The sequence below is a fragment of the Lethenteron reissneri genome, chromosome 57 (genome assembly GCF_015708825.2).
Source record: "Lethenteron reissneri isolate LAM-NWPU_2019-01 chromosome 57, ASM1570882v1, whole genome shotgun sequence".
In the NCBI taxonomy this organism is placed as follows: Eukaryota; Metazoa; Chordata; class Hyperoartia; order Petromyzontiformes; family Petromyzontidae; genus Lethenteron; species Lethenteron reissneri.
The window spans coordinates 4,476,099-4,497,830 of NC_083835.1; the positions used below are offsets into that span (position 1 = coordinate 4,476,099).

The window sequence follows — 21,732 nt, forward strand, 5'->3', positions numbered from 1 at the left end:
GCAGCTAGGGGTGTACAACTCCTCTAGAGCAGTTTTGAGTGAAGATCTCATAGGTAGTGACTCAAGTTTCAATTTATTTGCAACAGCATTCCAGACCCTGGGGGCATCAATAGCAAAGGCCCTTCCTCCAGTATATGTACGGCAATAGGGAATATTAAGCTGGTAAATGAGTGTAGACCTTAGGTCAAATTTGTTCTTTGAAACAGAGACGAGATTCAGCAGGTAATCTGCAGATTTTTTTGCAAGTACATCATGAATAAATAAGATCTGGTGCACAAGCCGTCGAACATTCAGAGATGTTAAGTTTGACCCAATGTAGAGATCACAGTGGTGAGTCCTATATGGGCAGTTCAATGCAATCTTAAGGCCGAGTGATACATTGAGTCAAGCTTCTTCAGTACAGTACTTGGGGCTGATTTATACACAATGTCACAGTAATCAAGTAGAGGCAGTACGGTAGCTTTAATCAATTCCAAACGGAACATAGGAGGGAAGCAGTGCTTGTGTCGATATAGAAAACCAATTTTAATTTTTGTCTTTTTCCCAATATAATCAATGTGATCTTCAAAATTCAGTTTTGAATCCAGGATGACCCCAAGATACTTATAGATCTTGACTTGCTCTATTTGATCATTATTTAAGGAATGTAATTGGGGGAAAATAACTTCCCGCTTTAGTCCTGGTGAGAAGCATAGCACCTTGGTTTTGGCAGGATTTAGGACTAGTTTAAGAGCAACTAGCTGATGTTGTAGTTTGTTGAAATCACTCTGGAGCTTAGCAATCACGTCATCCGGAGAGCGGCCAGCAGTAATTAGTACCGTGTCATCTGCAAAAAGATTTACCCTGGAATAATCCAGTTCAGTGCCCAAGTCATTTACATAAAGAGAGAACAAGAGGGGGCCGAGAATGGAACCCTGTGGAACCCCTTTGTTATCTTAACACTGTTTGACCTCCAACCCTCTGTGAATACAGTTTGGGTGCGAGAAAAGAGGTAATTTTTTAACCATTTTACTGTGTTTTCATCAAACAAACAAACATCAAACAAACAAACAACATGAGGCGGTGTTCATCTCATCAGTTTACAGGCCCTGGAGTAAGTGATGGCATCTCCACGTTCGTACGACGGGGACAAGTCCATCCCCATCGTGACCCGTAAAACTATTTCTGTTCAACGCCATTCAAACCGCCCCACCACCCCACGTGGTCACGTGCGCCACGTGTCGTGACGTCGTAATCATTGGCTGTCGTCACGCGCTGACGTCACGCGGGACCCACGTGTTTCTCCCCGTCGCTCGCCAGGGGAGGCGCATCGAGACGACGGCCGCGAACTTTGACGTCGTTGGAGAGAGATTTTTATTTTGTTTTGTTAAAAACAAACTAAAAGAAATATAATTGTCAACATGGCGAGTTGCGTCAAAAACGTTTTGTGGCTTCTGGGCATCCTCCTAATCCATCGTGGGGATCAGCCAGGAATGTCCACGATCGAGAACTCAACAACAACCTTCTACGAGTTGATGATCAACAACAACAACAACCACCACAACCAATCATCTCTCCAAAACAGCAGCGAAGACGCCGTCGCGTTTGACGTCAGCCCCGCAGCGTGGCACGCGCGCACCCGCCCCAGCGGTGGACACGCCAGGTACGTAGCAGAGCCCCCCCCCCCTCTACGTAGCAGTGCCCCCCCCCCCCACGTAGCAGAGCCCCCCCCACGTAGCAGTGCACCCCCCTCTACGTAGCAGCCCCCCCCTCTACGTAGCAGCCCCCCCCCCCCACGTACGTCCCCCCCCTCTACGTATGCAGCCGCCCCCCTCTAGTAGCAGTCCCCCCCCTCGTAGCAGCCCCCCCCTCTACGTAGTCAGGCCCCCCCCCCCTCTACGTAGCAGCCCCCCCCCCCTCTCGTAGCACCCCACCTCTACGTAGCAGTCCCCCAACTGTACCAGCCCCACCCCTCTACGTAGCATCCCACCCGCCCTCTACGTATCAGCCCCCCCCCCCCTCTACGTAGCAGCCCCCCCCCTCTACGTATGCAGCCCCCCCCACTTAGCAGGCCCAGCCCCCCCCTACGTAGGGCACCCCCCCCTCTAAGTGTCAGGCCCCCCCCCTCACGTAAGCACCCCTCCCCCACGTAGGCAGAGCCCCCCCCCTCTACGTAGCATCCCCCCCCCACCCTACGTAGCAGCCCCCCCCCCTCTACGTACAGCCCCCCCACCCACCCCTAGCAGCCCCCCCCCCCCCCCCCTACGTAGCAGCCCCCCCCCCCCCCCCCCCCCCCCTCTACGTAGCAGCCCCCCCCTCTACGTAGCAGCCCCCCCTCTACGTAGCAGCCCCCCCCTCTACGTAGCAGCCCCCCCCTCTACGTAGCAGGCCCCCCCCCCCCTCTACGTAGCAGCCCCCCCCTCTACGTAGCAGCCCCCCCCCCCTCTACGTAGCAGCCACCCCCTCTACGTAGCAGCCCCCCCCCTCTACGTAGCAGCCCCCCCCTCTACGTAGCAGCCCCCCCCCCCTCTACGTAGCAGCCCCCCCCTCTACATAGCAGCCCCCCCCTCTACGTAGCAGCCCCCCCCCCCTCTACGTAGCAGCCCCCCCCCCCTCTACGTAGCAGCCCCCCCCCCCTCTACGTAGCAGCCCCCCCTCTACGTAGCAGGGCCACCAACCCCCCCCCCCCTCTACGTAGCAGGGCCACCAACCCCACCCCCTCTACGTAGCAGGGCCACCAACCCCCCCCCCTCTACGTAGCAGCGCCACCAACCCCCCCCCCCTCTACGTAGCAGCGCCACCAACCCCCCCCCCCCCCCCCCCCCCCCCACCGTCTGACGTTGTCGACGTTGTCCGTCTGCTGCTGTCCCAACAGAACCGCCGAGGCCACCTTGGCCGTCTCCCGCAGCGTCCCGGCTCAACGTCCCTTCGGCAGACTCCCACCCTGCGCCAAAGTGGAAACCTCCTACTCCGACGGCGGCCTCAACGTTCTGTACCACGTCGTCATCACCCTCGTGCAACTGTGGTTCTCCGTGCGTCGCAAGGTGACCGAGCGAGCGAGCGGTTAGAAGCGCGCGTTACGGAGATCGAAAAGTTTTTTTGGTTTGGTCACGTTTCAAAATTTGAAGCTTTCGTGACTGCAAGGATTCATATTCTTAGGTTTTTTTCGGTAAAGTAACGCGGGTATAAAATTAAAATTAATTAAAGTAAAATTAAAATTAAAATCACGACGTTTCGGAGGCAACACAAGCTTCCGTCTTCAGGTGGAACAGACAACTAATACAGGTTACTGATAGACAGCCAGTTCTGTTTTACCAGGTTTAGCTTTCTTTTTTCACACTTTTGTCATGTAGGCCAGCTTAGTCACAAACCGAACCTCTCCATAATAAAGGCTCAGTCTTTTGGTATGTAGCCTATTACCATCTACATGGCAGAGGCTCGGTCTCATTTGCAGCATTTGTTATGTAGGCTAGGCGTTAGTCACAAACCGCACCTCTCCATAACAAAGGCTCAGTCATTTGTTATGCAGTCTATTCTTAGTCTTAAGCCTCACCTTACCATATTAATAAAAAGTGTGCCGTTCCTGGCCCTGCCGCCTTCAACCATTATATATACGGAGTGGTATCTCCTGTAATCCCTCATTTACTTGATACAGCTGTCGGGCTGTGACGGTTCTGCCTGAAGACGGAAGCTTGCGTTGCCTCCGAAACGTCGTGATTTTTATTTTACTTTTATTAATTTTAATTTTTTACCTACGTGACTTTACCGAAAAAACCTAAGAATATTGGTCATGTTTGTTTGTTGTAAGACTGATGGCCTTAATCTAAGTTCAGACTCTGTCTTCTCGACAGACCTGTTCTTCACCTGAGGACGGCTGCTTGCGTTGTGGCCGAAACGTTGTGAGAATTATTTTATTATGTTTAATTTTATTATTTCCCTTCTACGTGACTTTACCGAAAGAACCAAGAAGATGAATCCCTGCAGTCACGAAAGCTTTAAATCGAAAATTTATCTAAGTTGTTGTTTGACTTGCATCCCACTGGGATTTTTGCACACAGTGTTGGTGTACGGTGCTTTTTCTGCAATATTTTGCTGTCTTTTCTTGGATTTTCTGTTTGCACTTGGTCACATATTCACTTTAAGATGTTTTCTTGTTCATGTTTTTGTTTTTGTTGCGGTTGCACCCGATTCAAGAACCGAATGGCTCACAGGGCTACACCAAATAAATGAACTTGAATTATTATTTTGGCTGCTGTTAATGCCCAAGTTGCTTCTAAGAAAATAAGTTAATAGCTCAAGTGGACTTTGCCTGGTAGGATGATGGTTTAGTTTTATTTGTATTTGTTTGAGCGATTTGTTTACCTTATTATTTGCATTACTGTCATAGTTTTGTATTATTTGTTGTTGTAACGTTCTTACACAAACCTACTGGACACCTGTTAAAAGTGCTTAATAGCTCATCAGATTCCTCCAGCATCAATACACATTCTGATCCTGACACCGTCATTGAACTGGTTTATTTCATCATCACCACCAGTCATGATTCATCCACTGCTGGATGAGGGCATCCCCAACCTCTCACGATCTCTCACGCTTCTGCAGTGTAATCATTCACGTGGCAGCTAGCTACAAGCCAGTGTTAGCACGCCATATAACCTGATGATGTCCTGTTGGACACATTGTATTCCTTTATTACTCGAGACCCTCAGCCGAGCCCACTTTCTTTCTCTCATCCATGTGTTCCTCACATTATGTACGGTATAATGAACTTCTTTTGCACCATACGTAGCCAACCGTGCCAATCGGAGGTGCGTGCGGAGCACAACAAACTAAACACAAAACGCAGTTCTAAAGAAATGCGTTATAAATTTAGATTTAAAAGTGCATAGCTCCGGTGGTTTCCTAGTGTCGGAAGGAAGAGCGTTCCAGACGGCCGCACGAAGCGCATCTGGTTAGCCGAAAGCTGCTGGGAGGATGATCAGTTTGCGCGAGGGAAGGACAAACTAAACAATTTGATGTAAAGCCAGTTGCAGGGTTTACACCTTTATCTTTGTTACCATTGAAGACACATTCAATCCTGTTTGTTTTGTGCTGAATTGCAGAAGGCCACGATGGTGGCGGCGCCCATTGTGGGCAGGGTCAGAGGTCACAGACGAGACCTCGGCCCTGCTCTTCGGGCGGCTGCAGCCCGGATAAGACGTGCACGCAACGCTGCCATCAGACGCGGCCGCAACCGGGCCCACGTCCCCCAGCCTGCACTCCTGCCCACGCCCCCAGCACCCGCGGAAACCAGCGCCGAGGATGCCTGCCAACATAGCCCATCTCCACTGCCGCCCACCCCTCCAGTGCCGGTGGAGATGCAGGCTCCTGAACCCACCCAGTTGAGCCCATCTCCACTGCTGCCCACCACTCTCGTGCCGGTGGAGATGGAGGCTCCAGAAACCACCCAGTTGAGCCCATCTCCACTGCTGCCCACCACTCTCGTGCCGGTGGAGATGCAGGCTCCTGAACCCACCCAGTTGAGCCCATCTCCACTGCTGCCCACCACTCTCGTGCCGGTGGAGATGCAGGCTCCTGAACCCACCCAGTTGAGCCCATCTCCACTGCTGCCCACCACTCTCGTGCCGGTGGAGATGCAGGCTCCTGAACCCACCAAGTTGAGCCCATCTCCACTGCTGCCCACCACTCTCGTGCCGGTGGAGATGCAGGCTCCTGAACCCACCAAGTTGAGCCCATCTCCACTGCTGCCCACCACTCTCGTGCCGGTGGAGATGGAGGCTCCAGAAACCACCCAGTTGAGCCCATCTCCACTGCTGCCCACCACTCTCGTGCCGGTGGAGATGCAGGCTCCTGAACCCACCCAGTTGAGCCCATCTCCACTGCTGCCCACCCCTCCAGCACCAGCAAAGACCGGCGCTCGCGACGCTGGCCAGCGAGACATCCCTTCCCTGATGTCTCTCGTTACATCATCCCCGGTTACCGGCGCTCGCTATGGTTGCCGCGGACAGAGACCACCGCCACCGGTCACTCCGGCACAATCCGCCGCCGCCGACGACGACGATGCGCTCGCCGGAGCTGGTCCTCCGGTGTGTTCTGCCCGTCCGCGCCGCACGCGGCGCCGTCGGCGTCCCCTGCGTCCCCGCGGTGACGCTGGAGACGTCCCGCCGTGGATCGGGTATCAAGACCCCAACGGATTTACTTTAACATGAGAAGAGAACACCGCTCCCGATACCAGGTGTTCTGGTAGCGAACGATTCGCACAAACAACACGCCAGGATGCACCCACCGAGACCAGCACACGCTCGCACAAGCGGGTGCAGCTCCCTTTGGTGGACATTGCCATTTTGGGCGGGAGTGGGCGAGTTTATTTTAAACAATAAAACTTGTGTTCCTCACCGCAGTTGTCAGCGCGTCGTACGTGTCGATGTGGATTGCGGTGCATGAGAATAAGGTGCATTACATGTGCTCAACACACACACTTAAACATCGTGCAAAGACAGTAAACACTTGTTAATGCAACACATATGGGGTTTCTGGCCTTTGCAAAATTATCCAATATTCCGAATGATGTACAATGCTACTTCCCTGCGCCACTGGACTGAGTCATTGTTTTGTACTCTTAGATTTATTCGGTAAAGTCACGTAGGTAAAAAACATAATAAATAATAAACATAATAAAAATTATTATAGAAATAAAATAATGTGATTTGTTATTTTTCATCATTTATTTTTCTTTTTACCTACGTGACTTTACCGAAAAAACCTAAGAGTATGAATCCTTGTAATCACGAAAGCTTCAAATCTTGAGTCATTGTTTTGGATGTGGCACACGGCGTCGCACCACATTCATGCTGAAATTCCGAAATTGGACCAGTCGGTACCACAATTCGTCGCATGGCGAATTACTAATATACAGTATATGCCAAAAGCGCAGCGCTGCCGAATTATCCCCCCAATTACGAATCAAAAATATCGAAATAACGAGGTTTTACTGTACATCACATTCCATGCTGCATTGTATGCAATGATATATAAATCGTGTGTGCACTCCTGCACATGACTGACACGAAGGTCAAGTCTAGCTTCAAGTGATTGTCAGGTCAAATAAGCATTGATGCATTGGTGATCATGACTCGCTTATGGCGGCCTTGAACCAGTGGTGGAAATTCCACATTCTTCTGGCAGGGAAGCGCGAGTCTACCCATAGGACAACCACCGTGGAATTCCCCCCAAAACCGATACTCGTTTTATAGACCCCAGGTTCATCTTCTTGGTTCTTTCGGTAAAGTCAAGTAGAAGAGAAGTAATAAAATAATAAAAATAAAACAATAAAATAATTCTCACGACGTTTCGGCCACAACGCAAGCAGCCGTCCTCAGGTGAAGAACAGGTCTGTCGGGGAGACAGCTTGCGTTGTGGCCGAAACGTCGTGAGAATTATTTTATTATGTTTTATTATTTTATTACTTCCCTTCTACGTGACTTTACCGATAGAACCAAGAAGATGAATCCCTGCAGTCACGAAAGCTTTAAATCGAAAAGACCCCAGATTGTCAATGGGTTGAGTCAACCCCCGACCAGGTTGCGAACTTCACTCCACCGCTTAACCAGCTGGCCGTACAAAGTAGTCCACTGAACCCTTTCCCATTCTGAGACGTCTGCAAGTTGCAGGGTGGGGTCCCGTTCACCGCCGAATCTCGGAACGCGCACGTGGTTCAGCGTTTATTCTAATTTTGAGGCTTAGTAGCGCCGCCGTTGTTTTTAAAGACGCTGTACTCGCCGCAGAGAACTGGAGCGACACACCCGCGATCTACGATCGCTGGCGCCAAACTGTGCCACACGCTCTCCGGCATGGCCTTGTAGGAGCCTCGGTACCGATAAAGTCACTTTGTCTTGGGTTTTCTTCCGGTTTTGTTTTGATTGCGTCATCGGAATGGAATAGGAAGATGAACAGATGACGTACACGTACGTCGAAAAGGTTCATTGATTAATTGTCACAGTCAAGAATTGATTTGACATTCAATGGCTAATATGCTCTCAAGAGTGCAGCACAGTGGTTAGCGCACCTCCGCTTAGCACCTCCGCTTAGCACGGCATGGCGTGAAAGAAGTTTAACATGCATACAATGCACGACAAATGTTGGAGATCCGACTTCAATTCCCAGCCATGGCCAACATCAGTGGTGAGTGACACCTCAAGCACTGTTCCTCGCCAACCCACACCGACCAGCGTGGTGAAGAAGTATGGTTGGTGTACAGTGCTTTTTATGCGATATTTTGCCGTCTTTTCTTGGATTTTCTGTTTGCACATAGTCACATAGTCACATTAAGATGTTTTCTTGTTCATGTTTTTGTTTTTTTGTTTGTTGCGGTTGCACCCGATTCAATAGCCGAATGGCTCACAGGACTATACCAAATGAATGAACTTGAACTTGAAACAACCCTGATAACCAACACGGCAAAAGGAAGGCTTTCATCTAGCAGTGGATTGTCAAAGGTCTGCTGAACTGCATTCTTCATATGCAAATCGATGGTATTCACATCGTGGTGTTTTAAAGACGACTAAAGTAACATGTTTAACAAAAATAAAACACCCACTTAAAATCTATTTCTAATAACAATTATAATACAATTAATTTGTCCTGCAAAGCTTTGATGAGTCTCACAACACATTTAAGCCGATTAGCTGTGCAGGTGAATTATTGATGGCCTTATACCGTAATGGCCACACCGCCAAGAGGGAGACAAAGGCGGTCGGGCATGGTACTGGCCACCACGCCCTCGTGTGCCACAGCGCCGGTCTTCGCAGATGCTCACTTACAGCACTTGCCCCAAAGTCTGTAAAGGCTACACGGGGGATCTTTGTCTTTGTAGAGCGTTTCATTGACAGCTCAACAACCAGTGCCTAGAAACAACAACAACAGCCGCTGCCTTTCACGACTAAGTTGGAGACGTTAACCACGGCGCTTGTGCCAGGCTAGGTGCACCTTGAGGCAAGTGTACTAAAAACACCAAAACCCGCACTCGCCTGCCCACGCATGTACATCCACCAAGCCAACCCACCCACAGTTCAAACGCAGACGCAACCGTGTGCGTGTTGAACTTCTTTCGCACCGTACGTAGCCAACCGTGCTAATCGCAGAGTTACAGAGCCCACGTGGACACAAGCAGAGACGAGGCAAAAATGAGTGCAGCAATTGTTGAACAGAATCGGTGCCTTGCGTTAGTTGTTAGATGACTAATGTTGTTTTTGTTTAGAGATCCAATAACCCCCAAGTCGTCAACGCCACACACACACGCACACGTGCAAACTAAACGATAAACAAACTAAACGATAAACTATTATTATTTCTATTATTTTTATTATTTATTTTTTACCTACGTGACTTTACCGAAAAAACCTAAAAGGATAAACATTTTATTTTATTTTCCCAGTTAAGAGGCCCCCACTGAACCACTAATATCGTGGCTTTTCGCCAGAAGCGACTCGGTTTCTCACAAATGATAATTAGTAGCTCAACGGAGTGGCCGGTCTCATCGGCACGTGGATATTTTATAGGACAAAACTAATTGTACAGTAACCGCGAGTTAATTATTTTTCTTTAATGACCACACGCACCGCGATAGGAGGTGGGGAGGGAAAGAGAGAGGCAGAGTCAAGAGCCAGCGAGGTGTTCATTGTGTCAGTGTGGGGCGTCAAGTACATACTGTTAGTGCTCTGGCTCTTCCGGTAAAGTCACGTAGGTGAAAATAAAAACTTAATTTAATTTAAAATGAAAACAACTACATTAAATTCAGTTGTTTTCATTTTATTTTATTTAAAATTAAATTTAGTTGTTTTCATTATTTTATTTCAAAAATGAAATGTAGTTCTTTTCATTTAATTTCATTAAAATTTAATTTAGTTTTCTTGGTTCTTTCGGTAAAGTCACGTAGAAGGGAAGTAATAAAATAATAAAAATAAAACATTATAAAATTATTCTCACGACGTTTCGGCCACAACGCAAGCAGCCGTCCTCAGGTGAAAACCAGGTCCGTCGAGGCGACAGAGTCTGTCGCCTCGACGGACCTGGTGAGAATAATTTTATTATGTTTGCTTTTTATTATTTTATTACTTCCCTTCTACGTGACTTTACCGAAAGAACCAAGAAGATGAAATTTTATTTAGTTGTTTTAATTTAATTTAATTTAAAATTGTATTTAGTTTTCATTTTATTTTATTTTCACCTACGTAACTTTACCGAAAGAACCAGAGAGTATGTGGATCCCTTGCAGTCACTAAAACTTCAAATCTAGAATTTACTGTTTGCGTTTATAACTTTTGCTAACTTTAGCTCGTGGTTAAAACTCTACCAAGAGCTCACTCCAAGGTGCAGTGAAAACACGGGGGGCTCTTGAGTGAGCAGGGGGTAACTTTATGGAGTAGAAGAACCGCTCATTTGTTAAAGATTAATTCGATGACAGTCCAGTATACTCTTATTCTAAGTAAAGGTGATTTGCTGCGCAAATGAAGCATCAGAGTTGGTGTTCATCTCCTGACCCTGCAGTCCACCGATTGAAATTCCACAATCGTATGACGGGGTTAAGTCCATCCATTTAACAACCGGTGTGAGCTTACCCACACAGCGGCACTGTACTAAGTTTAGCATGGGTCTTGCTTACTGAGCCGCAGAGCCACCGAGGGTTAAATACTTAAATTAAGAGTCTTCAAACATGATATGTAAATGTACAATTCAGATGGAAATGTATACACATAATGATAACTTACATGCACATTTCACACTATTGAAATGAATTCATTCCATGAAAATTTGACGATTTATAAACTTCAAAACAATTTAAAGTAAAGTTCATTTTGATAGGACCCTACATGTGTAAAAAAAGCTATTGTAAACTTATCTGGTTCAAGTTCAAGTTCATTTATTAGGTATAGCCCTGTGAGCCATTCAGCTCTTGAATCGGGTGCAACCGCAACAAACAAAAAACATGAACAAAAAACATCTTAAAGTGAATATGTGACTAAGTGCAAACAGAAAATTCAAGAAAAGACAGCAAAAATATTGCAGAAAAAACACCGTACACCAACGCTGTGTGCAAAAATCGCAGTGGGATGCAAGTCAAACAACAACAACCACAAGACAGCTTAGATTAAGGCCATCAGTCTAACTCTGTACTACAACAAACAAACATGGCTAAACCAATACACTTTTCGAAATCACCAAAATAAAGCCATGAAAGCAATGAAAAAGCAACCATAGGAACTGTGACGGAATTTTCACAATAAATGGCATAAACAACATCTACTACCAAAACCCTGCAGCCATAGCTGGCTGCATGAGTCACTCCACAACAGCAGGAGCATCAATCGGAGTATTGTAATTTTTCAATGCACCTTTAAGATCAGCACACTAAATCAAAACACAGGTCATACTTTGTAGCGATCATCCGGAGCGAAACATTTAATTTTAGGTCACTGAATAGCACTGGCAGCTAGGGGTGTACAACTCCTCTAGAGCAGTTTTGAGTGAAGATCTCATAGGTAGTGACTCAAGTTTCAATTTATTTGCAACAGCATTCCAGACCCTGGGGGCATCAATAGCAAAGGCCCTTCCTCCAGTATATGTACGGCAATAGGGAATATTAAGCTGGTAAATGAGTGTAGACCTTAGGTCAAATTTGTTCTTTGAAACAGAGACGAGATTCAGCAGGTAATCTGCAGATTTTTTTGCAAGTACATCATGAATAAATAAGATCTGGTGCACAAGCCGTCGAACATTCAGAGATGTTAAGTTTGACCCAATGTAGAGATCACAGTGGTGAGTCCTATATGGGCAGTTCAATGCAAATCTTAAGGCCGAGTGATACATTGAGTCAAGCTTCTTCAGTGCAGTACTTGGGGCTGATTTATACACAATGTCACAGTAATCAAGTAGAGGCAGTATGGTAGCTTTAATCAATTTCAAACGGAACATAGGAGGGAAGCAGTGCTTGTGTCGATATAGAAAACCAATTTTAATTTTTGTCTTTTTCCCAATATAATCAATGTGATCTTCAAAATTCAGTTTTGAATCCAGGATGACCCCAAGATACTTATAGATCTTGACTTGCTCTATTTGATCATTATTTAAGGAATGTAATTGGGGGAAAATAACTTCCCGCTTTAGTCCTGGTGAGAAGCATAGCACCTTGGTTTTGGCAGGATTTAGGACTAGTTTAAGAGCAACTAGCTGATGTTGTAGTTTGTTGAAATCACTCTGGAGCTTAGCAATCACGTCATCCGGAGAGCGGCCAGCAGTAATTAGTACCGTGTCATCTGCAAAAAGATTTACCCTGGAATAATCCAGTTCAGTGCCCAAGTCATTTACATAAAGAGAGAACAAGAGGGGGCCGAGAATGGAACCCTGTGGAACCCCTTTTGTTATCTTAACACTGTTTGACCTCCAACCCTCTGTGAATACAGTTTGGGTGCGAGAAAAGAGGTAATTTTTTTACCATTTTACTGTGTTTTCATCAAACAAACAAACATCAAACAAACAAACAAACAACATGAGGCGGTGTTCATCTCATCAGTTTACAGGCCCTGGAGTAAGTGATGGCATCTCCACGTTCGTACGACGGGGACAAGTCCATCCCCATCGTGACCCGTAAAACTATTTCTGTTCAACGCCATTCAAACCGCCCCACCACCCCACGTGGTCACGTGCGCCACGTGTCGTGACGTCGTAATCATTGGCTGTCGTCACGCGCTGACGTCACGCGGGACCCACGTGTTTCTCCCCGTCGCTCGCCAGGGGAGGCGCATCGAGACGACGGCCGCGAACTTTGACGTCGTTGGAGAGAGATTTTTATTTTGTTTTGTTAAAAACAAACTAAAAGAAATATAATTGTCAACATGGCGAGTTGCGTCAAAAACGTTTTGTGGCTTCTGGGCATCCTCCTAATCCATCGTGGGGATCAGCCAGGAATGTCCACGATCGAGAACTCAACAACAACCTTCTACGAGTTGATGATCAACAACAACAACAACCACCACAACCAATCATCTCTCCAAAACAGCAGCGAAGACGCCGTCGCGTTTGACGTCAGCCCCGCAGCGTGGCACGCGCGCACCCGCCCCAGCGGTGGACACGCCAGGTACGTAGCAGAGCCCCCCCCCCTCTACGTAGCAGTGCCCCCCCCCCCCACGTAGCAGAGCCCCCCCCACGTAGCAGTGCACCCTCCTCTACGTAGCAGCCCCCCCCTCTACGTAGCAGCCCCCCCCCACGTAGCAGCCCCCCCCCTCTACGTAGCAGCCCCCCCCTCTACGTAGCAGCCCCCCCCACGTAGCAGCCCCCCCCTCTACGTAGCAGCCCCCCCCCTCTACGTAGCAGCCCCCGCCCTCTACGTAGCAGCCCCCACCTCTACGTCGCAGTCCCCCCACGTAGCAGCCCCCCCCTCTACGTAGCAGCCCCCCCCTCTACGTAGCAGCCCCCCCCCCCTCTACGTAGCAGCCCCCCCCCTCTACGTAGCAGCCCCCCCCCACGTAGCAGCCCCCCCTCTACGTAGCAGCCCCCCCCTCTACGTAGCAGGCCCCCCCCTCACGTAGCAGCCCCTCCCCCACGTAGCAGCCCCCCCCCTCTACGTAGCAGCCCCCCCCCCTACGTAGCAGCCCCCCCCCCTCTACGTAGCAGCCCCCCCCTACGTAGCAGCCCCCCCCCTACGTAGCAGCCCCCCCCTCTACGTAGCAGCCCCCCCCTCTACGTAGCAGCCCCCCCCTCTACGTAGCAGCCCCCCCCCTCTACGTAGCAGCCCCCCCTCTACGTAGCAGCCCCCCCCTCTACGTAGCAGCCCCCCCCCCTCTACGTAGCAGCCCCCCCCTCTACGTAGCAGCCCCCCCCCCTCTACGTAGCAGCCACCCCTCTACGTAGCAGCCCCCCCCTCTACGTAGCAGCCCCCCCCTCTACGTAGCAGCCCCCCCCCTCTACGTAGCAGCCCCCCCCTCTACATAGCAGCCCCCCCCTCTACGTAGCAGCCCCCCCCCCTCTACGTAGCAGCCCCCCCCCCTCTACGTAGCAGCCCCCCCCCCTCTACGTAGCAGCCCCCCCTCTACGTAGCAGGGCCACCAACCCCCCCCCCCCTCTACGTAGCAGGGCCACCAACCCCACCCCCTCTACGTAGCAGGGCCACCAACCCCCCCCCTCTACGTAGCAGCGCCACCAACCCCCCCCCCTCTACGTAGCAGCGCCACCAACCCCCCCCCCCCCCCCACCGTCTGACGTTGTCGACGTTGTCCGTCTGCTGCTGTCCCAACAGAACCGCCGAGGCCACCTCGGCCGTCTCCCGCAGCGTCCCGGCTCAACGTCCCTTCGGCAGACTCCCACCCTGCGCCAAAGTGGAAACCTCCTACTCCGACGGCGGCCTCAACGTTCTGTACCACGTCGTCATCACCCTCGTGCAACTGTGGTTCTCCGTGCGTCGCAAGGTGAACGAGCGAGCGAGCGATTAGAAGCGCGCGCGTTACTGAGATCGAAAAGTTTTTTTGGTTTGGTCACGTTTCTAAATTTGAAGCTTTCGTGACTGCAAGGATTCATATTCTTAGGTTTTTTTCGGTAAAGTAACGCGGGTATAAAATTAAAATTAATTAAAGTAAAATTAAAATTAAAATCACGACGTTTCGGAGGCAACACAAGCTTCCGTCTTCAGGTGGAACAGACAACTAATACAGGTTACTGATAGACAGCCAGTTCTGTTTTACCAGGTTTAGCTTTCTTTTTTCACACTTTTGTCATGTAGGCCAGCTTAGTCACAAACCGAACCTCTCCATAATAAAGGCTCAGTCTTTTGGTATGTAGCCTATTACCATCTACATGGCAGAGGCTCGGTCTCATTTGCAGCATTTGTTATGTAGGCTAGGCGTTAGTCACAAACCGCACCTCTCCATAACAAAGGCTCAGTCATTTGTTATGCAGTCTATTCTTAGTCTTAAGCCTCACCTTACCATATTAATAAAAAGTGTGCCGTTCCTGGCCCTGCCGCCTTCAACCATTATATATACGGAGTGGTATCTCCTGTAATCCCTCATTTACTTGATACAGCTGTCGGGCTGTGACGGTTCTGCCTGAAGACGGAAGCTTGCGTTGCCTCCGAAACGTCGTGATTTTTATTTTACTTTTATTAATTTTAATTTTTTACCTACGTGACTTTACCGAAAAAACCTAAGAATATTGGTCATGTTTGTTTGTTGTAAGACTGATGGCCTTAATCTAAGTTCAGACTCTGTCTTCTCGACAGACCTGTTCTTCACCTGAGGACGGCTGCTTGCGTTGTGGCCGAAACGTTGTGAGAATTATTTTATTATGTTTAATTTTATTATTTCCCTTCTACGTGACTTTACCGAAAGAACCAAGAAGATGAATCCCTGCAGTCACGAAAGCTTTAAATCGAAAATTTATCTAAGTTGTTGTTTGACTTGCATCCCACTGGGATTTTTGCACACAGTGTTGGTGTACGGTGCTTTTTCTGCAATATTTTGCTGTCTTTTCTTGGATTTTCTGTTTGCACTTGGTCACATATTCACTTTAAGATGTTTTCTTGTTCATGTTTTTGTTTTTGTTGCGGTTGCACCCGATTCAAGAACCGAATGGCTCACAGGGCTACACCAAATAAATGAACTTGAATTATTATTTTGGCTGCTGTTAATGCCCAAGTTGCTTCTAAGAAAATAAGTTAATAGCTCAAGTGGACTTTGCCTGGTAGGATGATGGTTTAGTTTTATTTGTATTTGTTTGAGCGATTTGTTTACCTTATTATTTGCATTACTGTCATAGTTTTGTATTATTTGTTGTTGTAACGTTCTTACACAAACCTACTGGACACCTGTTAAAAGTGCTTAATAGCTCATCAGATTCCTCCAGCATCAATACACATTCTGATCCTGACACCGTCATTGAACTGGTTTATTTCATCATCACCACCAGTCATGATTCATCCACTGCTGGATGAGGGCATCCCCAACCTCTCACGATCTCTCACGCTTCTGCAGTGTAATCATTCACGTGGCAGCTAGCTACAAGCCAGTGTTAGCACGCCATATAACCTGATGATGTCCTGTTGGACACATTGTATTCCTTTATTACTCGAGACCCTCAGCCGAGCCCACTTTCTTTCTCTCATCCATGTGTTCCTCACATTATGTACGGTATAATGAACTTCTTTTGCACCATACGTAGCCAACCGTGCCAATCGGAGGTGCGTGCGGAGCACAACAAACTAAACACAAAACGCAGTTCTAAAGAAATGCGTTATAAATTTAGATTTAAAAGTGCATAGCTCCGGTGGTTTCCTAGTGTCGGAAGGAAGAGCGTTCCAGACGGCCGCACGAAGCGCATCTGGTTAGCCGAAAGCTGCTGGGAGGATGATCAGTTTGCGCGAGGGAAGGACAAACTAAACAATTTGATGTAAAGCCAGTTGCAGGGTTTACACCTTTATCTTTGTTACCATTGAAGACACATTCAATCCTGTTTGTTTTGTGCTGAATTGCAGAAGGCCACGATGGTGGCGGCGCCCATTGTGGGCAGGGTCAGAGGTCACAGACGAGACCTCGGCCCTGCTCTTCGGGCGGCTGCAGCCCGGATAAGACGTGCACGCAACGCTGCCATCAGACGCGGCCGCAACCGGGCCCACGTCCCCCAGCCTGCACTCCTGCCCACGCCCCCAGCACCCGCGGAAACCAGCGCCGAGGATGCCTGCCAACATAGCCCATCTCCACTGCCGCCCACCCCTCCAGTGCCGGTGGAGATGCAGGCTCCTGAACCCACCCAGTTGAGCCCATCTCCACTGCTGCCCACCACTCTCGTGCCGGTGGAGATGGAGGCTCCAGAAACCACCCAGTTGAGCCCATCTCCACTGCTGCCCACCACTCTCGTGCCGGTGGAGATGCAGGCTCCTGAACCCACCCAGTTGAGCCCATCTCCACTGCTGCCCACCACTCTCGTGCCGGTGGAGATGCAGGCTCCTGAACCCACCAAGTTGAGCCCATCTCCACTGCTGCCCACCACTCTCGTGCCGGTGGAGATGCAGGCTCCTGAACCCACCAAGTTGAGCCCATCTCCACTGCTGCCCACCACTCTCGTGCCGGTGGAGATGCAGGCTCCAGAACCCACCAAGTTGAGCCCATCTCCACTGCTGCCCACCACTCTCGTGCCGGTGGAGATGGAGGCTCCAGAAACCACCCAGTTGAGCCCATCTCCACTGCTGCCCACCACTCTCGTGCCGGTGGAGATGGAGGCTCCAGAAACCACCCAGTTGAGCCCATCTCCACTGCTGCCCACCACTCTCGTGCCGGTGGAGATGCAGGCTCCTGAACCCACCCAGTTGAGCCCATCTCCACTGCTGCCCACCCCTCCAGCACCAGCAAAGACCGGCGCTCGCGACGCTGGCCAGCGAGACATCCCTTCCCTGATGTCTCTCGTTACATCATCCCCGGTTACCGGCGCTCGCTATGGTTGCCGCGGACAGAGACCACCGCCACCGGTCACTCCGGCACAATCCGCCGCCGCCGACGACGACGATGCGCTCGCCGGAGCTGGTCCTCCGGTGTGTTCTGCCCGTCCGCGCCGCACGCGGCGCCGTCGGCGTCCCCTGCGTCCCCGCGGTGACGCTGGAGACGTCCCGCCGTGGATCGGGTATCAAGACCCCAACGGATTTACTTTAACATGAGAAGAGAACACCGCTCCCGATACCAGGTGTTCTGGTAGCGAACGATTCGCACAAACAACACGCCAGGATGCACCCACCGAGACCAGCACACGCTCGCACAAGCGGGTGCAGCTCCCTTTGGTGGACATTGCCATTTTGGGCGGGAGTGGGCGAGTTTATTTTAAACAATAAAACTTGTGTTCCTCACCGCAGTTGTCAGCGCGTCGTACGTGTCGATGTGGATTGCGGTGCATGAGAATAAGGTGCATTACATGTGCTCAACACACACACTTAAACATCGTGCAAAGACAGTAAACACTTGTTAATGCAACACATATGGGGTTTCTGGCCTTTGCAAAATTATCCAATATTCCGAATGATGTACAATGCTACTTCCCTGCGCCACTGGACTGAGTCATTGTTTTGTACTCTTAGATTTATTCGGTAAAGTCACGTAGGTAAAAAACATAATAAATAATAAACATAATAAAAATTATTATAGAAATAAAATAACGTGATTTGTTATTTTTCATCATTTATTTTTCTTTTTACCTACGTGACTTTACCGAAAAAACCTAAGAGTATGAATCCTTGTAATCACGAAAGCTTCAAATCTTGAGTCATTGTTTTGGATGTGGCACACGGCGTCGCACCACATTCATGCTGAAATTCCGAAATTGGACCAGTCGGTACCACAATTCGTCGCATGGCGAATTACTAATATACAGTATATGCCAAAAGCGCAGCGCTGCCGAATTATCCCCCCAATTACGAATCAAAAATATCGAAATAACGAGGTTTTACTGTACATCACATTCCATGCTGCATTGTATGCAATGATATATAAATCGTGTGTGCACTCCTGCACATGACTGACACGAAGGTCAAGTCTAGCTTCAAGTGATTGTCAGGTCAAATAAGCATTGATGCATTGGTGATCATGACTCGCTTATGGCGGCCTTGAACCAGTGGTGGAAATTCCACATTCTTCTGGCAGGGAAGCGGCGAGTCTACCCATAGGACAACCACCGTGGAATTCCCCCCAAAACCGATACTCGTTTTATAGACCCCAGGTTCATCTTCTTGGTTCTTTCGGTAAAGTCAAGTAGAAGAGAAGTAATAAAATAATAAAAATAAAACAATAAAATAATTCTCACGACGTTTCGGCCACAACGCAAGCAGCCGTCCTCAGGTGAAGAACAGGTCTGTCGGGGAGACAGCTTGCGTTGTGGCCGAAACGTCGTGAGAATTATTTTATTATGTTTTATTATTTTATTACTTCCCTTCTACGTGACTTTACCGATAGAACCAAGAAGATGAATCCCTGCAGTCACGAAAGCTTTAAATCGAAAAGACCCCAGATTGTCAATGGGTTGAGTCAACCCCCGACCAGGTTGTGAACTTCACTCCACCGCTTAACCAGCTGGCTGTACAAAGTAGTCCACTGAACCCTTTCCCATTCTGAGACGTCTGCAAGTTGCAGGGTGGGGTCCCGTTCACCGCCGAATCTCGGAACGCGCACGTGGTTCAGCGTTTATTTTAATTTTGAGGCTTAGTAGCGCCGCCGTTGTTTTTAAAGACGCTGTACTCGCCGCAGAGAACTGGAGCGACACACCCGCGATCTACGATCGCTGGCGCCAAACTGTGCCACACGCTCTCCGGCATGGCCTTGTAGGAGCCTCGGTACCGATAAAGTCACTTTGTCTTGGGTTTTCTTCCGGTTTCGTTTTAATTGCGTCATCGGAATGGAATAGGAAGATGAACAGATGACGTACACGTACGTCGAAAGGGTTCATTGATTAATTGTCACAGTCAAGAATTGATTTGACATTCAATGGCTAATATGCTCTCAAGAGTGCAGCACAGTGGTTAGCGCACCTCCGCTTAGCACGGCTGGCTATGCATGGCGTGAAAGAAGTTCAACATACATACAATGCACGACAAATGTTGGAGATCCGACTTCAATTCCCAGCCATGGCCAACATCAGTGGTGAGTGACACCTCAAGCACTGTTCCTCGCCAACCCACGCTGACCAGCGTGGTGAAGAAGTATGGTTGGTGTACAGTGCTTTTTATGCGATATTTTGCCGTCTTTTCTTGGATTTTCTGTTTGCACAGTCACATTAAGATGTTTTCTTGTTCATGTTTTTGTTTTTTAAATCCTTTATATTAAGTTCGCGTGCTTGCTTGCTTGCTTAGGACCGTGCAAATCTTTCGGTCGTTTTTTAACCCACTTCCCGTGATCCAATCGAGCTGACATTTTCCACACAGACTCGTTGTGCCAGACAATTATTGTTCGTGAAAAAAAAATTCCCAAAATTTTACACTTTTTAGGCAAAATTGTTTTATTTTACATATATTCAAATAGAACTAATTCATGGCTTTGGCTGAACGTCAGAGTGTAAGAGCCAAGAGCGTAACCCCTCCACAGGCCGTGGCGGAGTAGCGTAGTTGGTAGCGCCCTCGCTTCCCATGCCAAAGGTCGCGGGATCGATCCCCGCGTCCTCCACAGGCGAATATATTTTAAAATCTTTTATATTAAGTTCGCTGCCACGCATATAAAGGATTTATAGTGAAAAACTTTGTTTTTACGGGTTATACTTATTAATCCTTATTATTAAGTTCACTTGCTTGCTTGCGCGCTTACGACCGTGCAAATCTTTCAGTCGTTTTTTAACCCACTTCCCGTGATCCAATCGAGCTGACATTTTGCACACAGACTCGTTGTGCGTGACAATTTATTTTCGTGAAATTTTTTTTCCAAAATTTTACACTTTTTAGGAAAAAATAAATGATATTTAATTACCAATTGCTTAATGGTGGCAGGCAATCATCTGACCCATAGGTGGCAGCCATCTCAAGCCAGAGGACGAGAGGACTCTAGCCGCCACGCATATAAAGGATTTATAGTGAAACACTTTGTTTTTACGGGTTATTTTTTTCCGTCTCAAACTCAGCACACGGGGTGTGCGGATTCATACGCAAAACATCACCATGAGTGAACAACAAGAAGAAATAAGTATAACCCGTAAAAACAAAGTTTTTCACTCTAAATCCTTTATATGCGTGGCAGCTAGAGTCCTCTCGTCCTCTGGCTTGAGATGGCTGCCACTTATGGGTCAGATGATTGTCTGCAGATATAAACAATTGGTAATTAAATATTTAATTTGTTTTCCCTAAACAGTGTAAAATTTTGGAATTATTTTTTTCGCGAACATTAATTGTCTCGCACAACGAGTCTGTGTGGAAAATGTCAGCTCGATTGGATCACGGGAAGTGGGTTAAAAAACGACCGAAAGGTTTGCACGGTCGTAAGCAAGCAAGCAAGCACGCAAGCAAGCAAGCGAACTTAATATAAAGGATTTAAAAACCGGCACCGCGAAATAATTTACAAAGCCCCCCCCCCCCGGCCTCAAAACCCTCAACAATGTAACAATTTACTTTCTCAATCTCAAGTATTGAGGAAATAAGTCGGAGAGAGGTTTTGGTTAACCGCGTCGTTTCCCTCGTGGTTTCACCCTTCCTCTCAGAGAATGTGTTCCGTGCGGCTGGGCCAGACTGCAGCGAGTGGCACGGACACTGAAGTCGGCGCAGTCGTAGCCAGCGGTATACTGGACGTGTTGTGCCGGGGCGAGGGTCGCTGAGCTAGGCAGACCCGGGTTGACATTCGAGCCCCGGTGTCATTTGTGTTTGAACGGAACGCGCCGTGGGAGTTTCTGAGACGAGAGTGTAAGACGGTGGTTGCTTCGATTCTCATTGAGCGAAATTGATTTTCACGGTTGTGTGATGGCTGCATCATGTTAGTGCGCGGTCTGCGTCGATAATACAGGAGAACCCAAAAGTCGGGACACACAAAGGGTTATTATGTTATATTTTAACACGAACATAAAAACATTCTAATTATTTTGGGTTCTTTCGGTAAAGTCACGTAGAAGGGAAATAATAAAAGTAAAATAATACAATTCTCACGTTTCGATTGCAACACAAGCAATCATCATCAGGTGTGAAAACCACACCTCTGATGATTGTCTTGCTGTGGTTTTCACACCTGATGATGATTGCTTGTGTTGCTATCGAAA

At 48.4% G+C, this 21,732-nt stretch overlaps 2 protein-coding genes across 2 annotated transcripts; both read left to right on the plus strand.

Moving 5' to 3' along the window:
- The first annotated feature begins 1,304 nt into the window (after positions 1 to 1,304).
- Positions 1,305 to 12,803, plus strand: LOC133357207 (uncharacterized). Its single transcript, XM_061575037.1, has 5 exons — positions 1,305 to 1,642; positions 2,855 to 3,023; positions 5,082 to 5,497; positions 5,988 to 6,154; positions 12,769 to 12,803. The coding sequence occupies exons 1-5, from the start codon at positions 1,401 to 1,403 to the stop codon at positions 12,801 to 12,803; spliced, it is 1,029 nt and encodes a 342-aa protein (XP_061431021.1). The 5' UTR covers positions 1,305 to 1,400.
- Positions 12,774 to 21,253, plus strand: LOC133357208 (uncharacterized). The gene is made up of 5 exons (XM_061575038.1): positions 12,774 to 13,111; positions 14,270 to 14,438; positions 16,499 to 16,897; positions 17,474 to 17,640; positions 21,184 to 21,253. Exons 1-5 carry the CDS (start codon positions 12,870 to 12,872, stop codon positions 21,251 to 21,253), a joined length of 1,047 nt encoding a protein of 348 aa, XP_061431022.1. The 5' UTR covers positions 12,774 to 12,869.
- The last annotated feature ends 479 nt before the right edge of the window (positions 21,254 to 21,732 follow it).

What these genes read in the sequence shown, in the direction of transcription:
- LOC133357207 (XM_061575037.1), top strand. Translation starts at nt 1,401, where the DNA reads ATGGCGAGTTGCGTCAAAAACGTTTTGTGGCTTCTGGGCATCCTCCTA. An exon ending in GGTTCTCCGTGCGTCGCAAG is followed by an intron (nt 3,024 to 5,081) that starts GTGACCGAGCGA and finishes GCTGAATTGCAG; the next exon opens with AAGGCCACGATGGTGGCGGC. An exon ending in GACGTCCCGCCGTGGATCGG is followed by an intron (nt 6,155 to 12,768) that starts GTATCAAGACCC and finishes GTCGCTCGCCAG; the next exon opens with GGGAGGCGCATCGAGACGAC.
- LOC133357208 (XM_061575038.1), top strand. Translation starts at nt 12,870, where the DNA reads ATGGCGAGTTGCGTCAAAAACGTTTTGTGGCTTCTGGGCATCCTCCTA. An exon ending in GGTTCTCCGTGCGTCGCAAG is followed by an intron (nt 14,439 to 16,498) that starts GTGAACGAGCGA and finishes GCTGAATTGCAG; the next exon opens with AAGGCCACGATGGTGGCGGC. An exon ending in GACGTCCCGCCGTGGATCGG is followed by an intron (nt 17,641 to 21,183) that starts GTATCAAGACCC and finishes CCTTCCTCTCAG; the next exon opens with AGAATGTGTTCCGTGCGGCT.